Source organism: Stylophora pistillata, chromosome 11 (assembly GCF_964205215.1).
Source record: "Stylophora pistillata chromosome 11, jaStyPist1.2, whole genome shotgun sequence".
Taxonomy (NCBI): Eukaryota; Metazoa; Cnidaria; class Anthozoa; order Scleractinia; family Pocilloporidae; genus Stylophora; species Stylophora pistillata.
In genome coordinates, this window is record NC_142529.1 from 7,765,382 (window position 1) to 7,788,804 (window position 23,423).

Below are 23,423 nucleotides of genomic sequence, written 5' to 3' on the forward strand. Positions count from 1 at the left end.
TGATGCGGGTGCACTTCGGTTCGCATATCAGCGGTTACTTCAGAAGCCAATATGGCGGACAAGAGTCTTGTGAAGTTGTGCAGATCACTGTTTTTATCGCGTTTTTCTTCCATTAATGCAAAGTCTGTCAGATATTTTACGAGATATCTATCGAGTACAGCTAAAAATCTGAACGAAGAGAACAGAATCTGTTTTATAACTGATGGCTGCAGTACAGAAGAGTTGGAGATGGTACAAGATTTCGTAGTCGGTAATTTAGAAGTTTGTGAACATTTTATTTCCGAAGAAGAGGAAACTTTACTATTGAAGGAAATCGAACCATATTTGAAGAGACAAAAGTATCAGTACGATCACTGGGACAATGTAAGTTTCACAACGGAATCGCAAGTAATCTTATGACCTGAATAAATTATGAGCGTAAAACAACTCTAGGATCATCCCTTCGTGTCCCCTTTTCAAACAGAATTAAATTATGTTGTGTTCGTATTAAAAAATAGGTCAGATTGTAATCTGATTTCTAATGGGCATCTGAGGTCTTCGGCTCAGTTTGGCAAAGAAATAAAAAATTGAAATTTTCTTACAGAATGACTTGATCACGAAAAGATTAATTTACATTTTACCTTTATATTAGCTCAGTTTAATTAATTTGGTGAACTTGTGGCTCAAGCATATAATTCATCTTCACCCCCCTCCCCCATGACAAATCATGACATTGTGCCCAACCTTGCCTATGGCAAAGAGCCCAGTTCACTTATTCATCCCAATTAACAAATGGTAAACACCACAGCTTACACTATTGAGTTATGGATGCATGCGGGAGGTTGCTAAGCACGAAAGAAGCGTAAGAGTTGCTCAAGGCGATACCCGAGAGCGACTCTAGCTTCTTGAGTGCTTAGCAAACCTCCCAAGTGCATCTGTAACTCAATAGTGTACGGTGTGGTGTTTACCATTTGTTTTATAACATAACATTGATACATTGTAGCTAAAGAGTTCCCTTTTATTTAACAAATCTTACGCGACCAGAAAAAACAAGTGTGCGTGGAAAAATAGTCTTTGCATTTGCTCACGTCAGTAACGTACACCCATGGGGAAATGGGGGACGCTAAATTGAACAATCAGAGTGCGCGCTTTACTTTGGTTATGTTATAAATTGCTCTAGAGTGGATAAGTATTAACAACACTGAATAGAGATTTATCCAGTGAATAGCGTAATCCACACTTCGAACAACCGGGGCCTGTCCTTTATCGAGAAATCATGAAATTTTGCTCAATCTTGTCAAATAATAAGTAGTTATTTCATCTCTGAATCTTTCATTGTTGTAGGCAATCCATGGGTATAGGGAAACAGAAAAGTCAAGATGGAGTCACGAGAGTTTGTCAGTTTTCCAAAGAATTCAAGATGTGGCATTCAGGCCTGGCATGGAACTCTTGCCCCATGTTCATGTCTTGGATTTAGCCAAAAACGGGTATATTTAACAATTATTCCACGAGCGCAAGTTGGATATGATAGATAGCCAACGAGGCGTGTAGCGCCGAGTTGGCTATAATCATCTCATATCCAACAAGCACGAGTGGAATAATTGTTTTATTAAAAACGCCCCCAAGAAATTATTATTTCGTAAGAAGAAACCGGATTTTTAGCTCCCTTTTGATTTTAAGCTGAAGCGTACACTTACCATATTTGTAGATTATGTTATATTGGCTGATATACCATAATGGCTAAGCCAATAAAAAGTCTTGAATTGCATTATCCAATGATCCAGTTTTTAATAATGTAGATTATCCCCTCTAACTACTGGACAATTCCTTGTAAATTAGTTTGAGAATTTGGTGTTAGACCAAGATGACAATTTCTACTTGATAAGTTTGAGTCTTCTCATTAGATGGTGAGTGGTGCATGTAACAGCTCCTATAAAGATGTCAGAATGTTATTTTCATTTGTATATTAGTTAAAATTGGAGATTGATAAAGGCTGAAAGTTTCTAAAGAAACTGTGTTGCTGCGTTGGTGGGGGTAACAAGGTAATTGGTTATATCAACTAAGTTGAATTAGTAAAGTGGCCACCGTAACAAATAAAAAAGCTGATGTTTCGAGCATTAGCCCTTTGTTAGAGCGAATAGCAAATTATCATCAGAGCGAATCGCCATTTGCTCTGACAAAGGGCTAACGCTCGAAACGTCAGCTTTTTTATTCGTTACAGTGGCCAATTTACTATTTCAAACAACAACAAACATATGAAACATATCGTTCTCATATACGTTACTATTTCAACTTGGTTAATAAAACCAATAACATTGGAGATTGCTTCTTCAATGTCCAGTGTTGTTGAAAATTTAACCCTTGACTTCTCAGAGTGACTAGCAACTAATTATCTGTACAGTATTTTATGGTGCACAGAGTACCAGTATTCAACCCAATTCCTCTGTTTCAGACAGTTGGTTTGTAATGTTCATCCTCTACAAATGAGTGAGTCATCTGTTAGCAAGGCTCAATTCATATGTATACACTATTATAATATAGAAGGGTTAAACTTGATATCTGAAAAACAGTGCTCGCTACATATAGTAGAACGAGTATAACGTGTGATAGGCAGAAAAAATCAATCAACTACATTTCATCCCTACAGACCTGTTTCGTGGTTGCCCACTCATGAGTGGGCAACCACGAAACAGGTCTGTAGGGATGAAATGTAGTTGATTGATTTTTTTTCTGCCTATCACATGTAATATCATATATATATGAATCGTATTGATCTTACTTTTTGTTTCAGGTATATTAAGCCCCACGTTGACAGCATTAAGGTAACAGATCGACCTCTTAAAATATTTGCTAGATGTTTAAAACAAAATCAATCAAAATAAATAAATGTTTGGTTACAAATCAGCTTTCTCAAAAAAATTTCGAGTAGGTTAATGGATTGGAGGAGTAGGTTGAGGTGCCAACGGCACCCCTTTGAGTGCCCTGTGGGCATGAGCATGTAAGGTGGTCCAGGGGCATGCTCCCTGGAAAATTTTGGAAATTTAGATGCTCGGAGATGCAATTTGGTGCATTTTGGGTGTGTTGAAAGGGAAAAAAGTCATGTAATTATTATATAAGATTTAAGCGGATCACGCTAACTAAACGCACTCTGGCGGCTTTTCTTTAACTTTCTCTGTTTGCGCTTAATTTTTCTTGTTTTCTTTTTCATTTGTTGCCTTTGAAAATAATATTTTTTGACTGAAAAGAGACGGCCAAGATTTGAAAGGAGGCGGCTCGTTGACGGCCAGTTTTGAGAAGGCTGCAAATATTCTTACTATTATTTGTTCAGTACACTCAGAACCTCAGCATTTTAAGTCTGAAAACTCTTCAACAATAACAACAAGTAAATAAAGGAAAAAGGCATGTACACACATTGAATGGAGTACTTTAATTTAAGGATCAAAACCTGGTTTGTGAATAACTGTCAAGTAAATGGTGTTAAAAGGTTTATTTAAGCATTTGACCCCTAAAAATGACTAACATCTCATTTCTCCTTACAATATCACCCCTGAATCACACATTAATGTCTCAAGAATAAAGGAAATGATCAGCAACTAAAAAAAGCTCTTGATTGTTCAACAAATTCTCCTTGCCAGCACCTTAGGAAATGTATAGAGAACAGTATGGAGAATATGTGTACTAATGTACAGTGTAAAGGGTTAGGGAGGCAAGACAACCAATTCATTTTTTCATTCAACAAACAGAGGTTTCCACAAGGTAAAGCATCATGAATTTTGTCTTTTCAGTTTTGTGGAGCAATAATATCTGGCGTCAGTCTCCTGTCACCTTCAGTTATGAGGTTTAAACATGAGAAGCTTGGCAATGTCAAAGTTGATGCCCTTCTCCAACCAAGATCACTCTACATTATAAGGTATTATGCATCAATGGCTCAACATTGTTTAAAAATAAAGGATGAACAATACAGTGTACAAGTACCATTATTTTTGCAAAGTGTTGGTATGTGCCAGCTTCCAGACCAGGGGCCCATTTGTTGAAAGTCCTGGTAACTTAACAGGCCCAAAGCCATGTTTTAAAATCAAAATTTACAGGACAGGAAAGCAGGTTCTGGCACCCAAACCACTCCTTTTTGTTTCTTTAGCTGAGAGCTTTATTTTATCATTTTCAAAACTTTTGAAATCCTCATCTTGAATGAAAATAGAACAGCTTTACAGACCTGTTAAGTTACTGGGACTTTAAAGAAACGGGCCCCTGGTCTGGTCAATTAGTTGTGTTCTTGGGCTAAACACCTAGCTCTTGCAGTGGCTCTATCAACAAAGGAGTATAACTGGGAACTGAAAAGTCACACCAAATGGTGGCTGGTCTTAAGCACAAGGACGGTTTAAAGCAACAGAATTGTGATTCTTGTTGTATGCCTATATATACAATTCTGTGTACATGTTCATTCATATTAATTTTACTTACTATCACGAGACAAATTAAAATGTATTTATTTCTTTCCATCAGGGATGCTGTAAGGTATGAATTTACACATGAAATATTGAAAGAAGAAGAATCTGTTTGGAAAGGAAAGACTGTGCTTAGAGATAGGAGAGTATCTTTAGTCCTCAGATGCCAACCCTAACATTAATAAATCATCTCTTCTAAATGACTGTTTCAAATCCATCTATTACTAAGAACTAATTATTTAAAAAATAACCTTAAATATTTTCACTGCCATTTTTCTTTGCTGAGGACAAGAATGAATGAATATTAAGACAAATATTTACTATAGATAATACATTATTTTATGACAACATGTGGAAGGTTTCAGCAACAGTGAGCTTATGTTTAAAAGTCTTGCTTACAATTTCCTTATTGCTTGAAGACATGACAAACATTCAAAGTGAACTGTCTGCAGGGTTCGTACACTTTTTCAGGCCAAAGATTCAAGGACTTTGCAGGACCCTACTTAGAAATTTCAAGGACTTTTTTTAATGACAATTTTACCTCAAAACCAAGAAAAATGTTTCTGTTAGCATCTATGTTTTGGATTTACCGATGGTGCAAAACAAAAGCAGATATTTTTTAATGTTGTTCAATAAAATATCAAGGACTTTCAAGGACCCAAAACGAAATTCAAGTACTTTCAAGGCCTTGAAATCGGCCTCTGAAATTCAAGGGTTTTCAAGACACGTACAAACCCTGTGTCTGTGCTGTGTGTGGTGGGACAGGTTTGAATAAGAGCTACTTAACAGCTTATTATGGATGCTTTTAAGGCCACTTCGTGTTTACTTGAAGGATTTTTTCGCAAGATTTTTAAGGACTCTTTCATGATCACTGCTGCTTTGTCAACTCTTCGCAGCCTCTTTTGGAAAATCTACTGTGACATATAGTAGAATAATCATTTTTGTGGAATCATGGCAAATACTGTAGGGTACCAGAGGCCTGTTTCTCCAGGGCCCTGGTGACTAAACCAGTCTGTAAAGGCATCCTGTTTTCATTCAATATGGGAGGGGGGGGGGGGTCTAAAAATTTTTGAAATTTATACGATAAAACTATCAGCAAAAGGAACAAAATGGGTTGGTTAGGGTACTAGAACATGCTTCTCTATTCTTTAAATTTTGATATCATTTTAAAATGTGGCTTCAGCCCTTTTGAGAAATGGACCCCTGGATCTGCTTGGATACTATGGAGGTCTAATCAGGTCCAGGGAATTTCTGTTCCAATTTCAAAATTGAATCATGCTTATCTACCAGTTAAAGGCCCAGTTGTTTTTCATGTGATTTCTGGTGGAATACAAAGGTTACACCACTTGACCAGGCTCCCTTCAACATGATGTCATCCAGTCCCTTACGATCGGCACAGTGATTCCACTGTGACAGATCTGCACTACAGTCAGTTCCCTCAGGGGGTGGGGTCACCTGAATATTGTTCACACATCTACGGCACTTGAATCTGTGCAAAATTAGAAAAAGAAGAGTCAGTCCTGGTAAGCTTCAACCATTTGGTGATTTGAAGTTGCCAAGGAACAAATTTTAGCTTAAAGCCTTGCAAGAGACATGAAGGTCAAAGTATTTAAGGCTTCTGTTGGAACCTAAGCTAAATTCTCTCAAGTGGAGGAGTCCCAACAAAACAGTTTCCACCATTTATCAGTTGCATTGGGTTCAAATGTTACACAACTTAAAGATCACTATCAACATCTGAGCAACCGTGCACCCCACCCCTCCCCTAACCCAACATTATCCATAACTTGTCATCAGTTAACTGTTATTGGGTTAGGAGAGGGGAGGGAAGGGGTAGGTGTGCAGTTGCTCAGATACTGACAAGGACCTCAACTTACTTGTCATGTGTATCACTAAGGGTATCCTCATTCAAACAAAATAAGTCCTTCAACTCCCCTACTGAGAAGTGCCTTTCTACATCTTCTTCTTCATCTACCACACAACTGCTTAGTGCTTTCTTGTGTGCTTGTCGCTGAAAAATCTTTTCCTCAATTGTACCTGTCTTCAAATAAGATTAAAACTAGTGTGACAAAATCTGGCCACAAACATGTTTACAAACAAAAAATTCCGTAAGAATCGTGTTCCTTGTTAAATAAAGCCAGTCTTGTCAAAAATCACTTGAGAACTTGCAAGGAAAATGCCTACTTAGTCTAGTAATTAATTTTTCTCAAGTCTTTAACCTCTAATTCCATGACCAAAAGCCATTTTGAGATGGTGCGGATTATTGTTCAAATAAGAAGTTAGTTTCCGATTTGAACAATGTTCCGTTCCTTTTCAAAACAAATACAGCTATCCGGTTCAATATTCAAATAATCAATCCATTAATGTAATCTTAAGGGGTATGCTTCACTTGGTTTGGCTGTAATAAAAACTCACTGCCAAAAGTGAGGTTCTGCTCCTGCCTCATTTTAATGGGATCTTTGAAACTTGGAAGCAGCTGTAATTTTGAATTATTGCGATGAGACCCTTTAGACCATGTTTTATGATATCAACTTACCGATAACAGTCTGTATATGAAGACCTACAAACATGATTTAGAGTACCATTAGAATGCAGATGTTGCATAATTTCCTAAAATGTGAATTAAAACCCTCTCAAAGCACCCAGCTAGACACTTTAAACCATAGAAACACCATTGAAATTTTACCCATGGTTAGGTACATAAATTTTTTATTATGAAATGCATGCCAGATTATGAAAATAAAGCATAACCTGTCTATTGCCTTGCAAGTTCCATTTCAGCTTTATTTTCTGACCATAGAAAATATTTACAGTGGCCAATTTATGTTAATTATCATGTAATAGTCCTCACTGTGGCAGCACCACTGTTTCTTTAGAAACTTAATCCCTTTAATCATTTGAATTAAATTCAGGAAAAGAGGACATAATTACATCCTGCCTCTAGTTAGAACTGAACGTTTTAAATGTTGCTTTTTTAATAGATGTCTTTTCGAATTTGTGTAGCCACTTAGTCTTGTATATATATAATGAATTGATATATGTAGGAAATTGTAAGTCCAGACGTTTTGTCTTTGGACGTGTTTCTTTTATTTTTTCCAGGTCAATAAAGATCTTATCTATCTATCTATCTATCAGTTACCACAGAACTGATAAAAGGATAGTCCTTTTACAGAGGTGATAAAACTTATTACTGCATTCCTGGATGAACAGATTAACAATAAGTTTCACTATACGATTTTGCACAAACCTTTTTTTTCTGTCCATCTCTCCACACACGAGCCATTGCCTGATCATCATTAGCAGGATTCCAGTCAGGATCAAACATTACCAGTCTATTAGCGCCAATCAGATTCAAGCCACACCCACCAGCTTTGCTACTTAGCATGAACACAAAGTCACTACCCTAAAGCAAGAAATGACGAGGTACATTAACAAATAATTTTTTAACAATTATAAAAGCTAATATTTTCATCAGTTATTTCTAGAGAAGTACAAACATACGTGTACATGTAGAAAGAATTTTAGGATTACTTTTCACAAGCTCTAGAGTATATTAGCAGCTAATGCTGCAGTAGCAATCATTTCTGATCCAAGAAACTTAAATCCACATAATATCTTTTTCCCTTGCCAATCCAATCCACATCTCAAAATCAATTGAAAGTAATAAGATTACACAAGCCAATTCTTACTCCAAATTAAACAAAACTGAGTGCTTTTAATAACTTTTTTCTTAAAGCACAACAAACAAAAATTAGGTAGCTTTGTTGCCAGTTTTGAAAAAAAACTGTTGTTGCTGAAAAATATTGCCTAGTAAACTACACTGCATAGCATATTAAGTAATATAAATTCTAACCATGATGTCCATTAAAAAATAAGTTTTTGTAACATTACCATGACATTACCCTAAGATGATCATAGCATACGTTTAATTCTTAAACTACTAGAAAGTTAAAGCCTTTTTGGATTAATTAATTAAAAGAAATGATCAATATTTTGGTGGAATGCTCGAGTCACCTTTACAATTAAAAAAATCTTTAGTACTATAACTGCTTCTTACCTGAGGATCATTGAAGCGGTCGACAATCTTTTGCCGCTTTTTGATAGACATTGTACCATCAAGACGAACATACTGGTACCTGAAAAAAACAAAAACATTTACCAAATGAATGAAAATCACATTCATTTTTCAGTTGGTGGTGATTCTCTTTACTATAAACAGATTGAAGTGAAGTGGTACAAAGATCATTCCACTATGGGATGATAATTGAAAAAAATCTGGATGGAATTGAAATGCTTGTTGTAAAATTTTGTGCACAACCTTTCCTTTCAGGTATTATTTACGTTTTATTGTACTACCATAACCTCAGGCCAAGATTGCCCAGTATGGCCCTTGAGCTTTATTAGTAAGAAGTTTATCCTCACAAAATACAATTGGAGTACACTGTTGAAAAATCTCTGACAACTTTTTTAAATGTACAACTCACCTCCTAAGTCTACAAAGTTTCTCAAACAAGTCCAGAGTTTGAGTGTAGTTAGAAACTAACACAACCTTTTGTAAAACAGTAACAAGTATCAGTAACACTGTAAAAAAACAAAACAAAACAATAAAAGACTAAGTTAAACACAATGAAACAACAATTGCCATAACAATGTTTACTTGCACATGCCCCAGAAAGATTCTTTAACAGACTAATGAGTGCTAAAATTGCAATGAGGGTTGTCCAGTGGCCAGGAAGCAATAAAGGCTCTTAACCCTTTAATTCCCAAGATCTGATTATTAACTCTCCCATCTGGCTGCTACACATTTCCTTGTAAATGAGTAATGAGAACTTGGTGTTGGATCAAGATAAAAACTTCTACCTGATAAGTTTGAGTATTCTCATTACCTGTTTGTGGAAAATGTATGGATATTATAGGGAGAAGTTACATGTTGATCACTTCTGGGAGTTAAAAGGGTTAAAACAGAAAATTGTGGTATCAACAGCACTGTAGATTATCAAGGATTATTGTCAATGTCAAACGTGAGAATTGAGCTACTTCCTTGCCTTGTCTGAAGTGGACGATTTTGTCATGGCTAAAATGTAGTCTAACACTTGCATTTTTCCTAAAACAGAAATAGATAATACTTAAAATATGTAAATCAATAAATAAGAAATCATCACTAATCAGTCTAACAAAGGGTAAGTTTGTTTTTGTCACTGACAATAATTCCTTCCTCTTCCAGACATTGCTGAATACGTGTAAATGTAACTAAAATGCACACAACTTAATATTCATGGCATGCATGTCTAAGAGCTGAACACATGTTTGGATGCGAGCAATTTCAACTCACCAGAGAGTTCAGGCTGCACTTGTTTGAGGCTGAAGGTTTTTGGAAACATGTCCAGTATTCCTTCAAAGCCATCTTCTCCCATTTGAGCCTTGTCATAAATTAATTCAGGATCTAAGACAAATTAAAATCATGGAACATGTTATTAACAAAACGACACTGCACAGGATGATCGTTAAAATGTTTTTGAACATGCATGACTTGTGTACAACTGAAGATTGCTCTGACTAATCAGTATGTACTTACGATTGGTCAATTTTTTGAGTTGTGTGATAAAAGCTAAGGATGATGCAGACATTCCAGAAGCAGACTTTGCCTTTGTGAGTTCCATCCTAAACAATTTAGACTGAATAAGATGTTTGTAAAGTTCTGTCTGCAAAGGAGTCATTCGGCAACACACAACCTGTTCAACTGTAGGAGAAATAAGGAAATGGCACTAAACCTCTACAATGCTGGCCAGCCAATAAAAGGAAGAAAAAATAGTTTTAACAGAGTGTAAAAAAAAAAACAAAAAAAACCACTGAACAAAGGTATAAAGCATCAACATGTTTAATAGATTTCTTGTGATGTAAAATAAAGGTTTGAAATGATACCAACAGTGACCAGAATTTGAGAGGATCAGCATCAAATGACAGAAATCATATCTGGACAAGAAAATTGTGTCAAGGGTTTTAGCTTCACTTTACTATGTGTACCTCTCACAAGTAAAAAAAACACAAAAAGACGAACCTTTAACTGGCAGATATTTGGACAATATTGAAGCTACAAGACAAAGAATATACAAAATTCAAGTTATCGTCAATAAAACAAACCCACTTTTGCCATAATAAACAGTGTAGACTGAAAGAAATGATCATACATAATAAGCTTTCGATTCAATGGTCACTTTTGACGAAAAACTCAACAGCCACAAAGATCTACCCATAAGACCTAGTACAATATTTTTGTTAACTTTTACATATTATAGTATATTTACCAGTTCTCCTGATGATGCACTTGTTTACCAGCAATGCAAGCTATGAAGATACAGAAATGCAAGATCAAATCATGGTTTTGAACAGAATAATTAAAATCATTTTTAACGTTACCTCTGCAAGTTTTTCTGCTCCTTTCTTGTGATCTGCATCAGAAGCGTCGGCATCTCTCCCTCTCAAAATAGGATTCTCAAATTTTCTCTTAAACTCTGATACTGTGCCTGAAATAAATTTTTGTAAAGATCAGTATCATAGGAAAGATGTCAGTATGGAGAATAATTATAATTAGTATAGTTTCAGAGCTGAGCAAAGAGTTTCCAGCAATCTGATTGGCCGCGCGGTTCCTTATATGACACTATATAAACCGCTCCACGCGGTTTATATAAAATGTTAAAATAAAATGTTAATAAATGTTACTAAAATGTTATGATTTTAGAAATTTCTCTGTTGTTCAGCTCTGAAATTATACTATAAAAACAATTATCTACCTCAGGTTCGGTGAATATTGTCGAATAATCCCGTCAACTTTGTCTCAGGGAATATTCACCTTTGGCGAATAATTGTTAAATGCATATTATGATACTGGGTTATGCCCCAACTCACGCCAAAGTAGACAGGGTTCATACTCTTTTTCAGACACAAATTTCAAGGAATTTTCCAGGACTTTTCCAGGCTCAGATTGATTTTCTCAGGACTCCAAATTTCACATTTTACCCAAGATTTCAATATCAATTCTCCTTATGGTCTATATGCATTTCTTAGAATGTTAATTCTGAAAACTCAATTTGCTTATTTAATCTTTAGCCAAATTCCTGGACTATCCACAACCTATAGTCTTTTTCCAAGACTTTCCAGTCCTGGAAAAAGTCAAATAAAATTCCATAACTTTCCAGGTTTTCCAGGACCAGTACAAACCCTGGTATAACAATTATGAATAACATAATAATGATCCAAGGATTCTTTCAATGTTTCACAATATCCCCATGTTTGGTGTAGCATCATGGCATCAACTGATAACAATTTCTCACTCTGCCTAAATGCTACAAGAAAAATGGCTTTTGCTATAATTGTTCTTTCTTATTCTCAAAATGTCTGCTTAAAAAGGGTTTAAAACACAAGTGACTTCAACAAATTCATTTTCATAATACTGCATTTAAATGACCTACCTAAAATTCCACTATTTACAAAATGAACAAGACTGAAGTATTCCAATAAGTCATTCTGAATTGGGGTACCTGGAAAAAAAACCCACAACTAACACAAATATCTTAAAATTAAGAATTCATACAAGAATGCTTTCAACAGTTATATTTTGTATAAGAAGAACTCAGTGTGCTTCCAAGTGCCTCTTGAGAGAAGTTTGGACTGTTCATACAAGTGGTAATTTGTATACATGTACGTTGTAATTTATATCCGAGAAGAAGCAGATGGACGACAGTATTGTAAAGATTTTTCTGTTATTTTATCATTATATGTGATGACAGTATGATGTATTTTATCCACCTGATAAAAGTACTCTTCTTGTTGTCTTTAATTTATCAAGAGCCTGGTATGTCTGGCTTTCTAAATTCTTTAGTCTATGTCCCTAAAAAGAAAAGAAAAAGACCAGTTGAACTTACAGTACGTATAAGGTTGTAGAGTACATCAATTACAAGAAATAGAGCAAAACATCAATCATAGCTGTAACAATACTGTAAACTAGTGCTTATAACCGATAAGCCTATACAACTTCCTTAGGAGTTTCAGGAGCCCAGGGCTTATAAACGGAGGAATTTATACCTAAGGGTCTTAAAACCAGAAGAGAGAAAAAGCACTTCAAATGAGTTCTGGCAGTGCTGATCAAAATACATCTTGGATCTACTGGTTTTAAATTAAGCTTCAAAACATCTCATATAAATGGAATTAATTAATAACAATGATCATTTAGAATAACATTAAAATGAGCAACATGAACAGAACTGGAACATACTATTAACAAAATGAAAGTTCAGACTTTTCACTTAAAGTTTATCTTTGATGATTTAAAAGAAGTACAATAATAATAATCATTATACTTCTTGTTCCACAATGTTCTTTCAAATTTTCTGTTTGAAGTAGTACAGAGTTCCTATCTCTAAATACAAGAAAAGCTAGAAGGGGGGGGAGGAGCTTGTATCTGGGGGAAGTGGGGAGGGTTTATAATCAGATATATGTTTTTGTTTTCAGGTAGATGGACCTATAATCAGACGAGCTTACATACATAAGTGGCAGGGCTTATGAGCAACTGTTTGTCTAATGTCATGGTAATTTCAGTGTTATTTGTTTATCACACCTCATCACAGATGACTAAACCCACAGGTCCTGACTGTAACACTGAGGCATGAAGTCGGAAAGTTTCATATGAAATTATTAACACTGGGTTAGCTGTACGCTTCCCTTGTTGAGACATAAACATTCCTAAAGATATCAGAAAAGAAGAGAAAATAAATGAATAAGACTCTACTTAAAAGTTCAAACGTCTTCTCTATAGAAGGACTTCAATTTTTAAACCATACTTGTAACATAGTAAGTTAGTTAACTATGCTTGTAAATATAAACATAGTAAATCTTTCAATAACCAATAAAGAAAGGGTTGTGCAGAGCTAAGCCTTAATTGACCTCTGATTTAACACCTCCCACAATTTTAAAAGACAACTTTGAAGGAGAATCTAACAGTCTATCAGACATCAATAAAGGCTTTTTTCCCACCCATTCTTTCAAAGTCTTACCAAGGTTTTTATCAATTTGATCTTTGGTCCCAGAGTCTATAGCCAATGCAGAAACTCTACCACCAAGCCACTTGTGAAGTTCATTATACCAGTTCTGAAACCAAAAAATTACAACTCTCAAACTTGGATATCTGAAAGGATTTGGCGAGGTCTTTCTCTCAACTTAGTCCTTCCACCTCAACAGTTCTTTTCAAGTACTGGCAAGGAAAGACATTTTAAAGAAAGTTGCCCACTGGAAATAAAACATTGTACAGAACTCCAACATATGTTAGGTCTTATCAACCTTTTTAACTCCCATGGGTGATCAAGCTGAGGTAAGTGATGAGAATAACGAAAAATATAAATTAGGGAATTATTGGTTGATCTAATACCAAACTAAAATCCTAAGAATTGAATGGCAGACAGTAAGGAGAATTACTCATGGGATCTTGGAAGTGAAAGGGATAAAAGCACTACATGGTGAAAGACAACAAGAAAGGTTACTTTCTCAAATGGCCAGACAATTTTTTCCCTTGAAGCCCTGGGTCCAGTTGTTCGAAGGCCGATTAGCACTAATGAATAAAGGCTGATAGTTTCTAAAGAAACTGTTTGGGGCTGCGTCAGAGGGAGTAATGAAATAATTTGGATATATCAACAAAGTTGAAATGGTAAATTGGCCACTGTAACGATTACAAAAGCTGACGTTTCGAGCGTTGGCCCTTCGTCGAAACGTCAGCTTTTGTAATCGTTACGGTGGCCAACTTACCATTTCAACTTTGTTGATATATCCCGATTAGCACTAACCCAGGGTTAAATTTTGACTCGGGTTTCCTTATTTCTCTATTCAAGAACCTTTCTGAGAAAATTTTCCCCGTTATTTTTAGAGCATCCAATCATCAAATTGTACACACAAAATAATTAAACTGAACTTTCTCTTAAAGCTTTCAGATCTGAAATCAAATTTCACGCTAATCCTGGGTTATCTTAACCCACCTTTGAACAACCCGGCCCTGATCACTTCCTACATTTCAATGTTTAATGTTCACCCTAGACCACAGCCCTCAGTAAAGCTACAAACTAAAAATGGTACCTGAATCTAAACACTTAACCCTTGAACTCTCCAGACTGACTGTTAATTTTCCCCTCTAGCTGCTACACATTTTCTTGTAAATTAGTTATAGAAAAGTTGGTATTAGATTAAAATACATGTAACAATTTACACCTTATAAGTTTGAGTATCCTCCAAACCTGTTTGCTAGATAATGTATGGGTATTATAGGGAGAAGTTACATGTTAATCTCCTCTGAGAGTTAACAAGCAATCGATGTTTGCTCCCCATGCATACATTTCTCAGGAGGCTACTATCTACAATAGATGACCATTTTGAAGCATTCACTTATATTCTGTGCTCTTATGAGAAACTTTTGAGACAGAATGAAACCATAATTTGACAAAATGAATATGAAAAAATTAAAACTCAATCTGTTACTGTACCTTAACAAGACTTGATGGTGCAACAATGACAACTTTGCTGGCTATTGGCTGACCTGGAAAGAAATATATAAGTTTATAGAGAACTGTGGCAATTTGGCATTTGATCAGAGAGTGCAAGTACAAGCTGATTTTGTGGCGTAGTACATGTCATAGTAGGGAAGAGGAATTGGTACACAGTGTTTTGAACATTAACATGTGGTACAAATGCATACTAGATTAGAATAGCTGGAGGGTACCATATGGTTTTTAAGGCGCGAGTGGCCTCCTGTTCCTAGGAAGGTTCTGGCTCCAAGGCTGTGCTCTAAAAAAAATTGAAGGGAGCCCAGTGCTCTGAAACTGTGAAATCCAGGGTGCCCAGCATATGCTTTATAATTATGAAAAAACTAAGATTCCTGAGTCGCCCAAGAGCAAAAGTAAGGCGCCAGGGGCCACTGGGCACTGCTAGACCACAGCCCTGGGCTCCCTTGTAAAAATTGAAAGTGGAAACTCTTGCAGTAGCCTTATCCTGCATTTTGTTGTCTCTTACAATTTATGTTGCTTCTTAGGAATTCAAACAATCGGAACAAATTTTCTGAGAGTTAAATTTGTGTCTAGAATACCAGGACCTTTTTCTACAGGCTTCAAGCTGGTAGCTGAGCAAGTACCCCTAGATCTGCTTGCTGAGCCACTGCTATCAAAACCCATGGATACAAGTTAGAACCCAGGAGCATTTAATTTAACAACAACCATACAAATATAATAGTATTTGTACTCTTAATAAAGTTTAAATCTTAATAAGTGATGTTGAATGTGATACCTTCACAACTTTGCTCAGTGAATTCAATACAGACAAGAACTGAACACAGAGATACAGTACTACCCAAAAGTTAGGTTTAAAAAAAAAAAAAAAGTATTTTTATAGGATTACACAATTACTTGTGAACCAGTAGTTTCCATTGTGGTCCTTGCAAACAAATGAAACAAATGGTCTAAATTGAACATAACATCATTAAGAACATCATTAAGAACCCCAACTGGCCAGAGGCAAACCAGTTGGCTATTTACAAGTGTGGCCAAGGATCTGAACACGGGGCTACCGTGAAACAAATCTAGTGGTCGGGGTGGGACTCGAACCCGGGAGCACCAGATTACGAGTCCGACACTCTGACCACTCGGCCACACTGCCTCCTAGTTTACAGTCTCCACCTGAAACTCAGTCTTCAGGGATCAAGAATCGGGCATCAAGAATCAAAGATTGAAGATCAAGTATCTAGAATTGAGGATTAAGGTGCTAGAAGAACTTGTTAATTCTTGTGCACAAAACAATAGCGATGGGCAAAGGGTTGTAGGTTAAACATAAGTCTAATTACTTTGTCCTTACCTTCTGGACCTTGTTTCTAAAGATAAAAGAGCAAAGGGTAAATTAGTGGATTTGGTTACAGGTTAATGTGTAGCATTGTAGCAGCTTAGGTGAGCCAATTACAATCTTGATGATATTAAATAAATTTAAAAAATACACCAGTCCTGTATTATCTTTGGACAGTGTACTTACCACCAGTGTCCAAATCAGAGTGATACATTGTAATGTCTTCCCTAACCCCTGGAAAAAAAATAATCATGTAAACCATCACTTAATCATTCAAGTTAAAAGTTTCATGCATGTTTCAGTTCAAATTAAAATGAATTCACAAGTATAAAGTCAAAATGAGTTTAAACTAGTTCTGGGTCATTGATACATTAAAAATAAAGCAAAATAAAAATCAAACAGTTTGAATAACTTGAAACTGAAACCCTTTTAAACTAGAACATGTTATTTAAATGAAAGAAAATAAAGTTTATATAAGGGTTGTCAAAATAAGCTGGGAACTGGTAAATCACAGACCACTTACTAAATCAAAAATTATTTTTGACAGCCCTAATAATTGCACTGTACAACTCCATGCAAAGGGTTTAGTTGGTAAATAAAGCTGAGTATTTCACGTCCATTCCGCACTTACTCCCAGCTTATTTACTGTCAGGTCTATCTGAACCAGGACTGAGGTTACCAGCCCCTGGTCAGATTATGTATCCCCAAGCTCCTCCTCAAACAGAGGATCAAAGACCAGAAGTGAGAAAACAGGGGAAAGCAATCCAACAGAGAGGATAGAGGTAGAGGTAACCAAACCACAGGTACACTGTCATAGCTCAATATTATTTTAAAAGCAAATAGGCATAAAATGAGTAGACTTGTATATCATTAAACTTACCATTTCATCTGCCATAATACATCCATTGCTGCCTTGGATCCTTTGGCCAGTTACACAGTCATATAAAAACTTGACACCCTTCAAAACAAATTAATACAGACTATGATTCCAGTTGTTTTTAAAATAATTTGGAAAATGAAAACACCTTTGAATCATTTTATCTTGCACTCTTTAAAACTGGTATGGGTGGTACAACTAGAAAACTGAAAAAAAAGTTGGCTTATCTTAATTTATTTTTTAGGCAAACAATGTTTCATATCTGACTGAAAAACTACGACTAATAATGCTAATGGCAGCATCATTAATCACATCCTTGCAAGGTAGACGTTCGGTGCCTGAACCAATTTCCAGGAGCTACCATTATTGGCAAACTCCTATGAGTGATTAAATTCTTTAAAACTAGCACTTGCTATTACCTCTCTCTGATGGGGACGAAGAATTTTACCCAGCAGTGGATCAACAACAACTGTTTAAATAAGAAAACAGAAAAGTAAAAACTCAATTCCTAGAGATGTTAAAAAAGAAAAAAAAAAAAAAAAAAAAAATTAATCCTGAGGTATGATAATATCACATCACCAATAAAAAAAACAAATATAAATGAAGACTGTTAACTTAAGGTTGTTCAGATGTAGAACAAGAAGGCAGAAACAGTTTACGACTGTGTTGTTTATTCAACACACACACAATCCAGGTTGAAAAGCAAAATCGGAAAAGCATGCATGGTCTCTCGGTTACCATGGCATTGGTGATGTAACATAGACCAGAAATGAATTAACGATTACATCAATATCATTACTAACAGTTAACACCAAAGTATGAACCTGCATTAAACCTTTGACCTCTAAAAGTGACGAACATCTAATTTCTCCTTACAATATCACCCCTGAATCACACATTAACGTTACGAGAATAAAGGAAATGATCAGCAACCAAAAAGTTCTTTTTGTTAAACAAATTCTCCTTGCCAACAAGGACAAAATTTATACTTTAGAGAATGTATCATGGAGAATTATATGCATACTGATGTAAGGATGTTAATGGTTAAATTATTATTATATCTAAATCTTACCATGCACTTCCTGGAATTCTCTGAGTAGTAACATTGATCAAAGGAAAAAAAACACCAAGGAGAATATTTAGTTTTGGTAAAGACAAGTTATTGTTGTTAAAACGAAATTACAAAAACCAACAAGAAGACAGCCACTTATATCACAAACAGTACATTTTAAAGCATGAGATTACTGTAAATATAAAATTTGATAATTTGTTTCACAAGCAGCAAGTCCATAGGCTAGTTACAACAGGCATTAATTTTAATCATTGTCGGTGAATCATTACCACAGCTGATTACCAAAAGAAAACATAACAATTCCATTCTTACAAGTCTGCTGTGAGCTTTTCATGAGCAGTTAGTTCAGGTGGAGAGTAGAGGACAAGAGCATTATCTTCAAAAGGATCATGAAGAGCTCTACGAGGTCCTTTCCTTTTAATACCAAGCCCTCTTGAGTAGGTGCATCCTGTGAAACAGCAATTTTCAATTGCATTATCAAAGTAATCTAGGACTGCTTTGGTTTCGCTTCCTAAGCTATGTTTTAGTTGATAAAAATTCACACCACTGATTAAACCTCAACGAATCAAATACAAAAGTAAAACCAATCACCACTTGTTCATGCTTGATTTTCTGTGCTTCTGTCCCCAGTTGCATGAAAGGTGAATAACACTATCCACTGGATATTATCTCTTTGTGTGAATAGAGCAGTACATTTTGTTAACAGTTATCAGCTGAATGGGGGCGCAGTAGCCTCATGGTTAGTGCACTCAACTATGGATTGAATGGTCTGGGTTCAAGCACTGGCTGGGGACACTGTGTTGTATTCTTGGGTAAGACACTTTACTTTTACAGTGCCTCTCTTCACCCAGGTGTTTAAATGGGTACCAGTAAATTCAATGCTGGGGGTAACCTTGTGATGGACTAGCATCCCAACCAAGGGGGAGTAGAAGTACTTCTAATTGTTTCACGTCACAGAAACCAGAGTTAAGCACCCACCTGATGGCCCACTTGGCTCAATAGAAAGCTCTTTACTTACATGCATTATGAAATGATAAAAATACTTCAATCATAGTAAAACATAAGTTAACAAACCTAACCTTGATAGTTTGGAATTGGGACCTTGAAAGGCTTTGCAAGAATCTTGCGTATTAAATCTTCCTGTGTAAATATATTCAGCATACAAGTGAATCACTTGAAATCACCCTCTCTTGATAATCATTAGAGAGATTTAACTTTGCATACAACAACCTTTTTATTATACATGTAAATAAGTAAAATATGTGAAGTGTATGTTTAAATCATTTGCTACTGAAGGCTAAACTAAAATGATTATACAAACATATATACAAATAGGAGAAAATAGAGAACATACATGAGCTGAAACAATTTTTGAGGAATCATTTGCTTGAGTGGAAAGTGGAGCAAGCACTCTTCTCCCGATATCAGGCTTATCGTCTGCTTCGAATGATCCAAGCTTGAACTTCTGAGCCAAAAAGAAACACATTAAATACAAATATTATGGACACTATAGATGACTCACGCTGATCAGAAGTTCATAAATCCCATCACTTCCAAGATCTCATGAGTAATTCTCCCTACTGTCTGCCGTACAATTCTTATGACAACAGTTTGGAGAACTTGGTATTGGATCAACTAATAAACCCTTAATAGAAATTTTTCTTTATTCTCATCACTTGTCTACTTGATTTTTTTATGATAATTATTGTAAGGAAAAATTTTGTCTTGGTCACTCATGGATAGGGGAATTAAGGCTTAAAGCAGTCTGTGGTTCTCACATTTTTAGGAATACAAAAGCTAAAACTGTAACCTTGGACATTAAGCTAACTTTTAGATAAATTAATTCTCTACTGGGAAAGATTTCCGTATAACCCCATACCAATAAAAACAAAGCCGTTGTCCCAAAGGAAATCTGTTGTTTTACCTCTGCTTTCCTTTATCCAAGAATTGAATGCATAATGAAGTATGGGGTTATACGGAAATCTTGCCCTCTACTGCCTCGACCACAACGTTAATTTCAGTCATTACTGAGCTTGCTTTCATCAGATGGAAAACAGAATAACATTCTGATGGTTCCGTTCCGTCTCACCTGTTTACGTTTGTTCCCAATTTCTTCGTCTTCTGAAAAGCCTTGCTTCCTTTTCAGAATTTGACTCGGAGCAAGAGATCTCCTCTGTAAAAAAAAATATTGTAGAGAGGAAATTACTGCATACATCTAAACTAAATCTACAGGGAGATAGGAGTGACTTGTTGGTCGATGAACTAAGCTGTGTGGAAATTGCATCACGAACGTCGAGGGTATGCAGTGACAAACATTATTTTATATCTCTCTAGAACTTATAAATAACATATCAAAGTCCGTAAAAACTTACCATGGCTCTAAAAATCTAAAAAATTGGTCAGAGGTTATCGTGGAAACGCAAAGAAACAGCCACACGACACTTGTAATTCGAAATCGGCGCCATTTTAAGCTGATGCTGACTTGCATGCATACTCTGTACCAGTCCCGAGAGCAACGTCCCTTCGCAAACGAACCATGAAAGGACTGGGGAAATGCGAAATGAAGGAATAAATTATGGACGGAAAATTAAAAGAAGAAAGTAGTTTATTTACAGCCATTTAATTTCCCTAACTTGTCGGGACAAGTTTCTTACGGGAATGGTGATCTACGATTCTTGAGTAAATATAGGGAAATCGTCCTGTTTCTGATAAAACACCAGATCTAGAATTCAAATGACCAAAAACATCAGGTCAGATACAGGATATCATCATGTCGACTAGACTACCAATCACCTTATATATTTCTTAAACCAATTCAAGGAAGTTACTTCGCAAAGTTTTTTTCTAATGTTAACGTGGTCTGAATTTCATCTTAATCTGAATAATGCTATAAGAAACCAGTTACCTCCTTAAAAAATGACAAATGTCTCATTCGAAGCCACTCCGGACTCCACAGGATGTCACGGGGAGCGTTTCGTGACATAAAAAGACGTCCATCATGAAAGAGACCATTCAAGCTATGAAAAGCCTTACTGGGGGAAGAGGCGCAGGGGGGGGGGGGTGGGTGGGGTGAGTGAGGAAAATCGATGTGAAGAGTTTCCACCCCAACTGCACTGAACTCTTAAACGTCCCCGGCCAACCAAAATGTGTCGCTTGGAAAGTTCCTTCGAATTTGGAGAACAGCTGGTTTCGCACAACAGTGGGACCGTAACAGAAAGCTTGATAATCCTTGAATCGTTCGACTGAAAACGGCTGAAATTCAGTTACGCTGAACTTCCGGCTTCGATGAATAAGAACTGGGAAGAATAATGATGATTTAAAAAGGTGTTTTGCCTTCTCTGCTGGAGGTACATTCATAGGTAGAATTAATTATAATTTTAGGAGGTGATCCTATAAAACAACAGCAAAAGAGGAGTAAACAGTATTTACGGATTACTAAGGCGTAGTATGTAAGCTTAGATTGGCGCGATCGGTTCCTCACAGAGGTACAATCTTTCCAAGTCTTTTTCCTAGCTATAAGATATTCACGAGGTTGAATTTCAACCAATTCGAGACGTTCTTATCATTATATATTAGACAAAACATTTTAGATAACCACTGCTGTTTTCATGCCAGAAGCGTTGGATGACATATCGCGCTGTCGTATTATGTCGTGTAATGGGCTTGGTCTCCGTAAGCGTACTGAGCAAGGCGACAAGTGTCTCGTGACGGTGATCCTTCGAACACAATCACGGCGCCGGAACCGCAGCCGATTAAAGCTTCTTGAAATGAACAATCCCATTACGAAAGCTGCTTAAGCCATTTGACCACCAGAGGTGAACAGGAACGCTACGAAACGAGTCATCCATTCTCTTCCAAAGCGGTAAGTTGAAGAATTCTTTCGCTTTCTCTTCGCCTTCACCCACGATGAGTTTTTCATGTAGACAAGTGTTGAATCAGCGAACAAAATAATTGTAATTCATGTAATTTCGCTGAGAATTGTCGAGTGCCAGCGGAAAATGTGGTCGGAGCTCTCACCGAATAGAAGTCATTCACTAGTATTTATGTGGTGGTTTGGTTAACAAATCCAGTGTTGTTTAATTATTTGTCAGTTGAATAGGTTGGCTCGTCGAGTTGATTATGCATCTCAATTGTGCGAAGTTCAAATCGTTTTAGCTCTTATAAATACATTTATATTTAGCATTTTCCATGCCGCTAGACCATGCTAGAAACGTCACTGAGTTCTTCAAGTATAGGGACCTCACAAAAGGTCGTCTTCCATTGTTTTCTCTTTTTTCTTCATCTTTCCAAATAATAAAGAAGTTTTGTCTATAACAAAGCAACCCAGCGACACTTATTTGCCTGTGCAGGTACTTCAACGTTTATTTTCAGTTCCGATCCCATAAACACTCTTGCCGGGGTATTTTACATTTATGGTCACTGACCGTGCAGTGATAACCTTTAGTTCCAAACCTTTGTTATCATACATCCTCGAAATCGAAGTAACTTGTTGCAAAATAGTATATCACAAACAGGCATGGCATTCCTCAACTCGGCCGGTAGCACTAAAAAAGATCTACAACTCTATCCGCAAACAAAACCTATTAGGTTATTTAGCATCAACGTATCATAAAATCTACTTGAAGTGGCCTTTATCTCCACAGGGTTTTTGGTCTGTTATCGTTAGCTTTCAACTCATGGTTGTAGTCAGGTTTTCTTGTGACTGATCAGTGTTGTGCTTAAAGTTTTGTTTTAGAGCCCTCTAATTCAAAGATCTGAATAGTAACTTTCTCTACTTGCTGCTATACACTTCCTAGCAGATTCATTAAAGAGTTCCTTAAAGATGAGTTAAAGAGAGCATGGCATAATATCAAGACAACACCCTCCAGCCGTAACTTTGTTAATTCTCATCACCTGATTGCTGGGTAAAGTGTTAAATTTGTTAGAAGAAGTCACTTTTTAATCACTTAAAACAACCTCTTTTCTCATCTTCCCGCCCCCTAGAGCGAGAGAAGAGAGAAGTCGATCTTCACTGGAACTCAGTCAATGATAGATTAAAGTAATGGAAAAGGTTTCCCGTCATAGCGACGGATGCGTTTAACCTTCTCTCACGCCCTTAGAGTGAGTGGCATCTAATTTCTCCGTAGAGCGTCACTGTTAAATCAAACGTAACTGTCATGAGAATAAAGTAAATGATCAACGAGAG

General features: G+C 36.3%; 2 protein-coding genes across 5 annotated transcripts; one reads left to right on the top strand and one right to left on the bottom strand.

Annotated features, from left to right (window-relative positions):
• Positions 1–21: 21 nt before the first annotated feature.
• LOC111334157 (RNA demethylase ALKBH7, mitochondrial-like) lies at positions 22–4,625 on the top strand. Of its 2 annotated transcripts, XM_088737776.1 has the most exons (5): positions 23–363; positions 1,324–1,466; positions 2,771–2,801; positions 3,765–3,889; positions 4,483–4,625. In XM_088737776.1, the coding sequence occupies exons 1-5, from the start codon at positions 52–54 to the stop codon at positions 4,598–4,600; spliced, it is 729 nt and encodes a 242-aa protein (XP_088593902.1). In that variant the 5' UTR covers positions 23–51; the 3' UTR covers positions 4,601–4,625. The 2 variants fall into 2 exon arrangements, with proteins under 2 accessions (XP_088593901.1, XP_088593902.1); XM_088737775.1 differs by lacking the exon at positions 4,483–4,625 and having other exon boundaries at positions 22–363; positions 3,765–4,013.
• Positions 3,388–20,726, bottom strand: LOC111334163 (DNA repair and recombination protein RAD54-like). Of its 3 annotated transcripts, none has more exons than XM_088737771.1 (27): positions 20,611–20,726; positions 20,328–20,411; positions 19,593–19,700; positions 19,318–19,378; positions 18,551–18,686; positions 18,239–18,258; positions 17,586–17,635; positions 17,170–17,247; positions 16,476–16,523; positions 16,305–16,320; positions 14,945–14,997; positions 13,472–13,565; positions 13,036–13,160; positions 12,228–12,309; positions 11,891–11,959; positions 10,839–10,945; positions 10,727–10,766; positions 10,480–10,512; positions 9,997–10,161; positions 9,754–9,864; positions 9,467–9,525; positions 8,906–8,970; positions 8,479–8,557; positions 7,669–7,824; positions 6,958–6,981; positions 6,299–6,462; positions 3,388–5,913 (listed from the first exon to the last, which is right to left on the bottom strand). In XM_088737771.1, the coding sequence occupies exons 1-27, from the start codon at positions 20,611–20,613 to the stop codon at positions 5,715–5,717; spliced, it is 2,229 nt and encodes a 742-aa protein (XP_088593897.1). In that variant the 5' UTR covers positions 20,614–20,726; the 3' UTR covers positions 3,388–5,714. The 3 variants fall into 3 exon arrangements, 2 of the variants coding, with proteins under 2 accessions (XP_088593897.1, XP_022795593.1); XM_022939858.2 differs by having other exon boundaries at positions 19,593–19,703; XR_015992972.1 differs by having other exon boundaries at positions 4,451–5,913; positions 6,299–6,458; positions 19,593–19,703.
• Between the last annotated feature and the right edge of the window lie 2,697 nt (positions 20,727–23,423).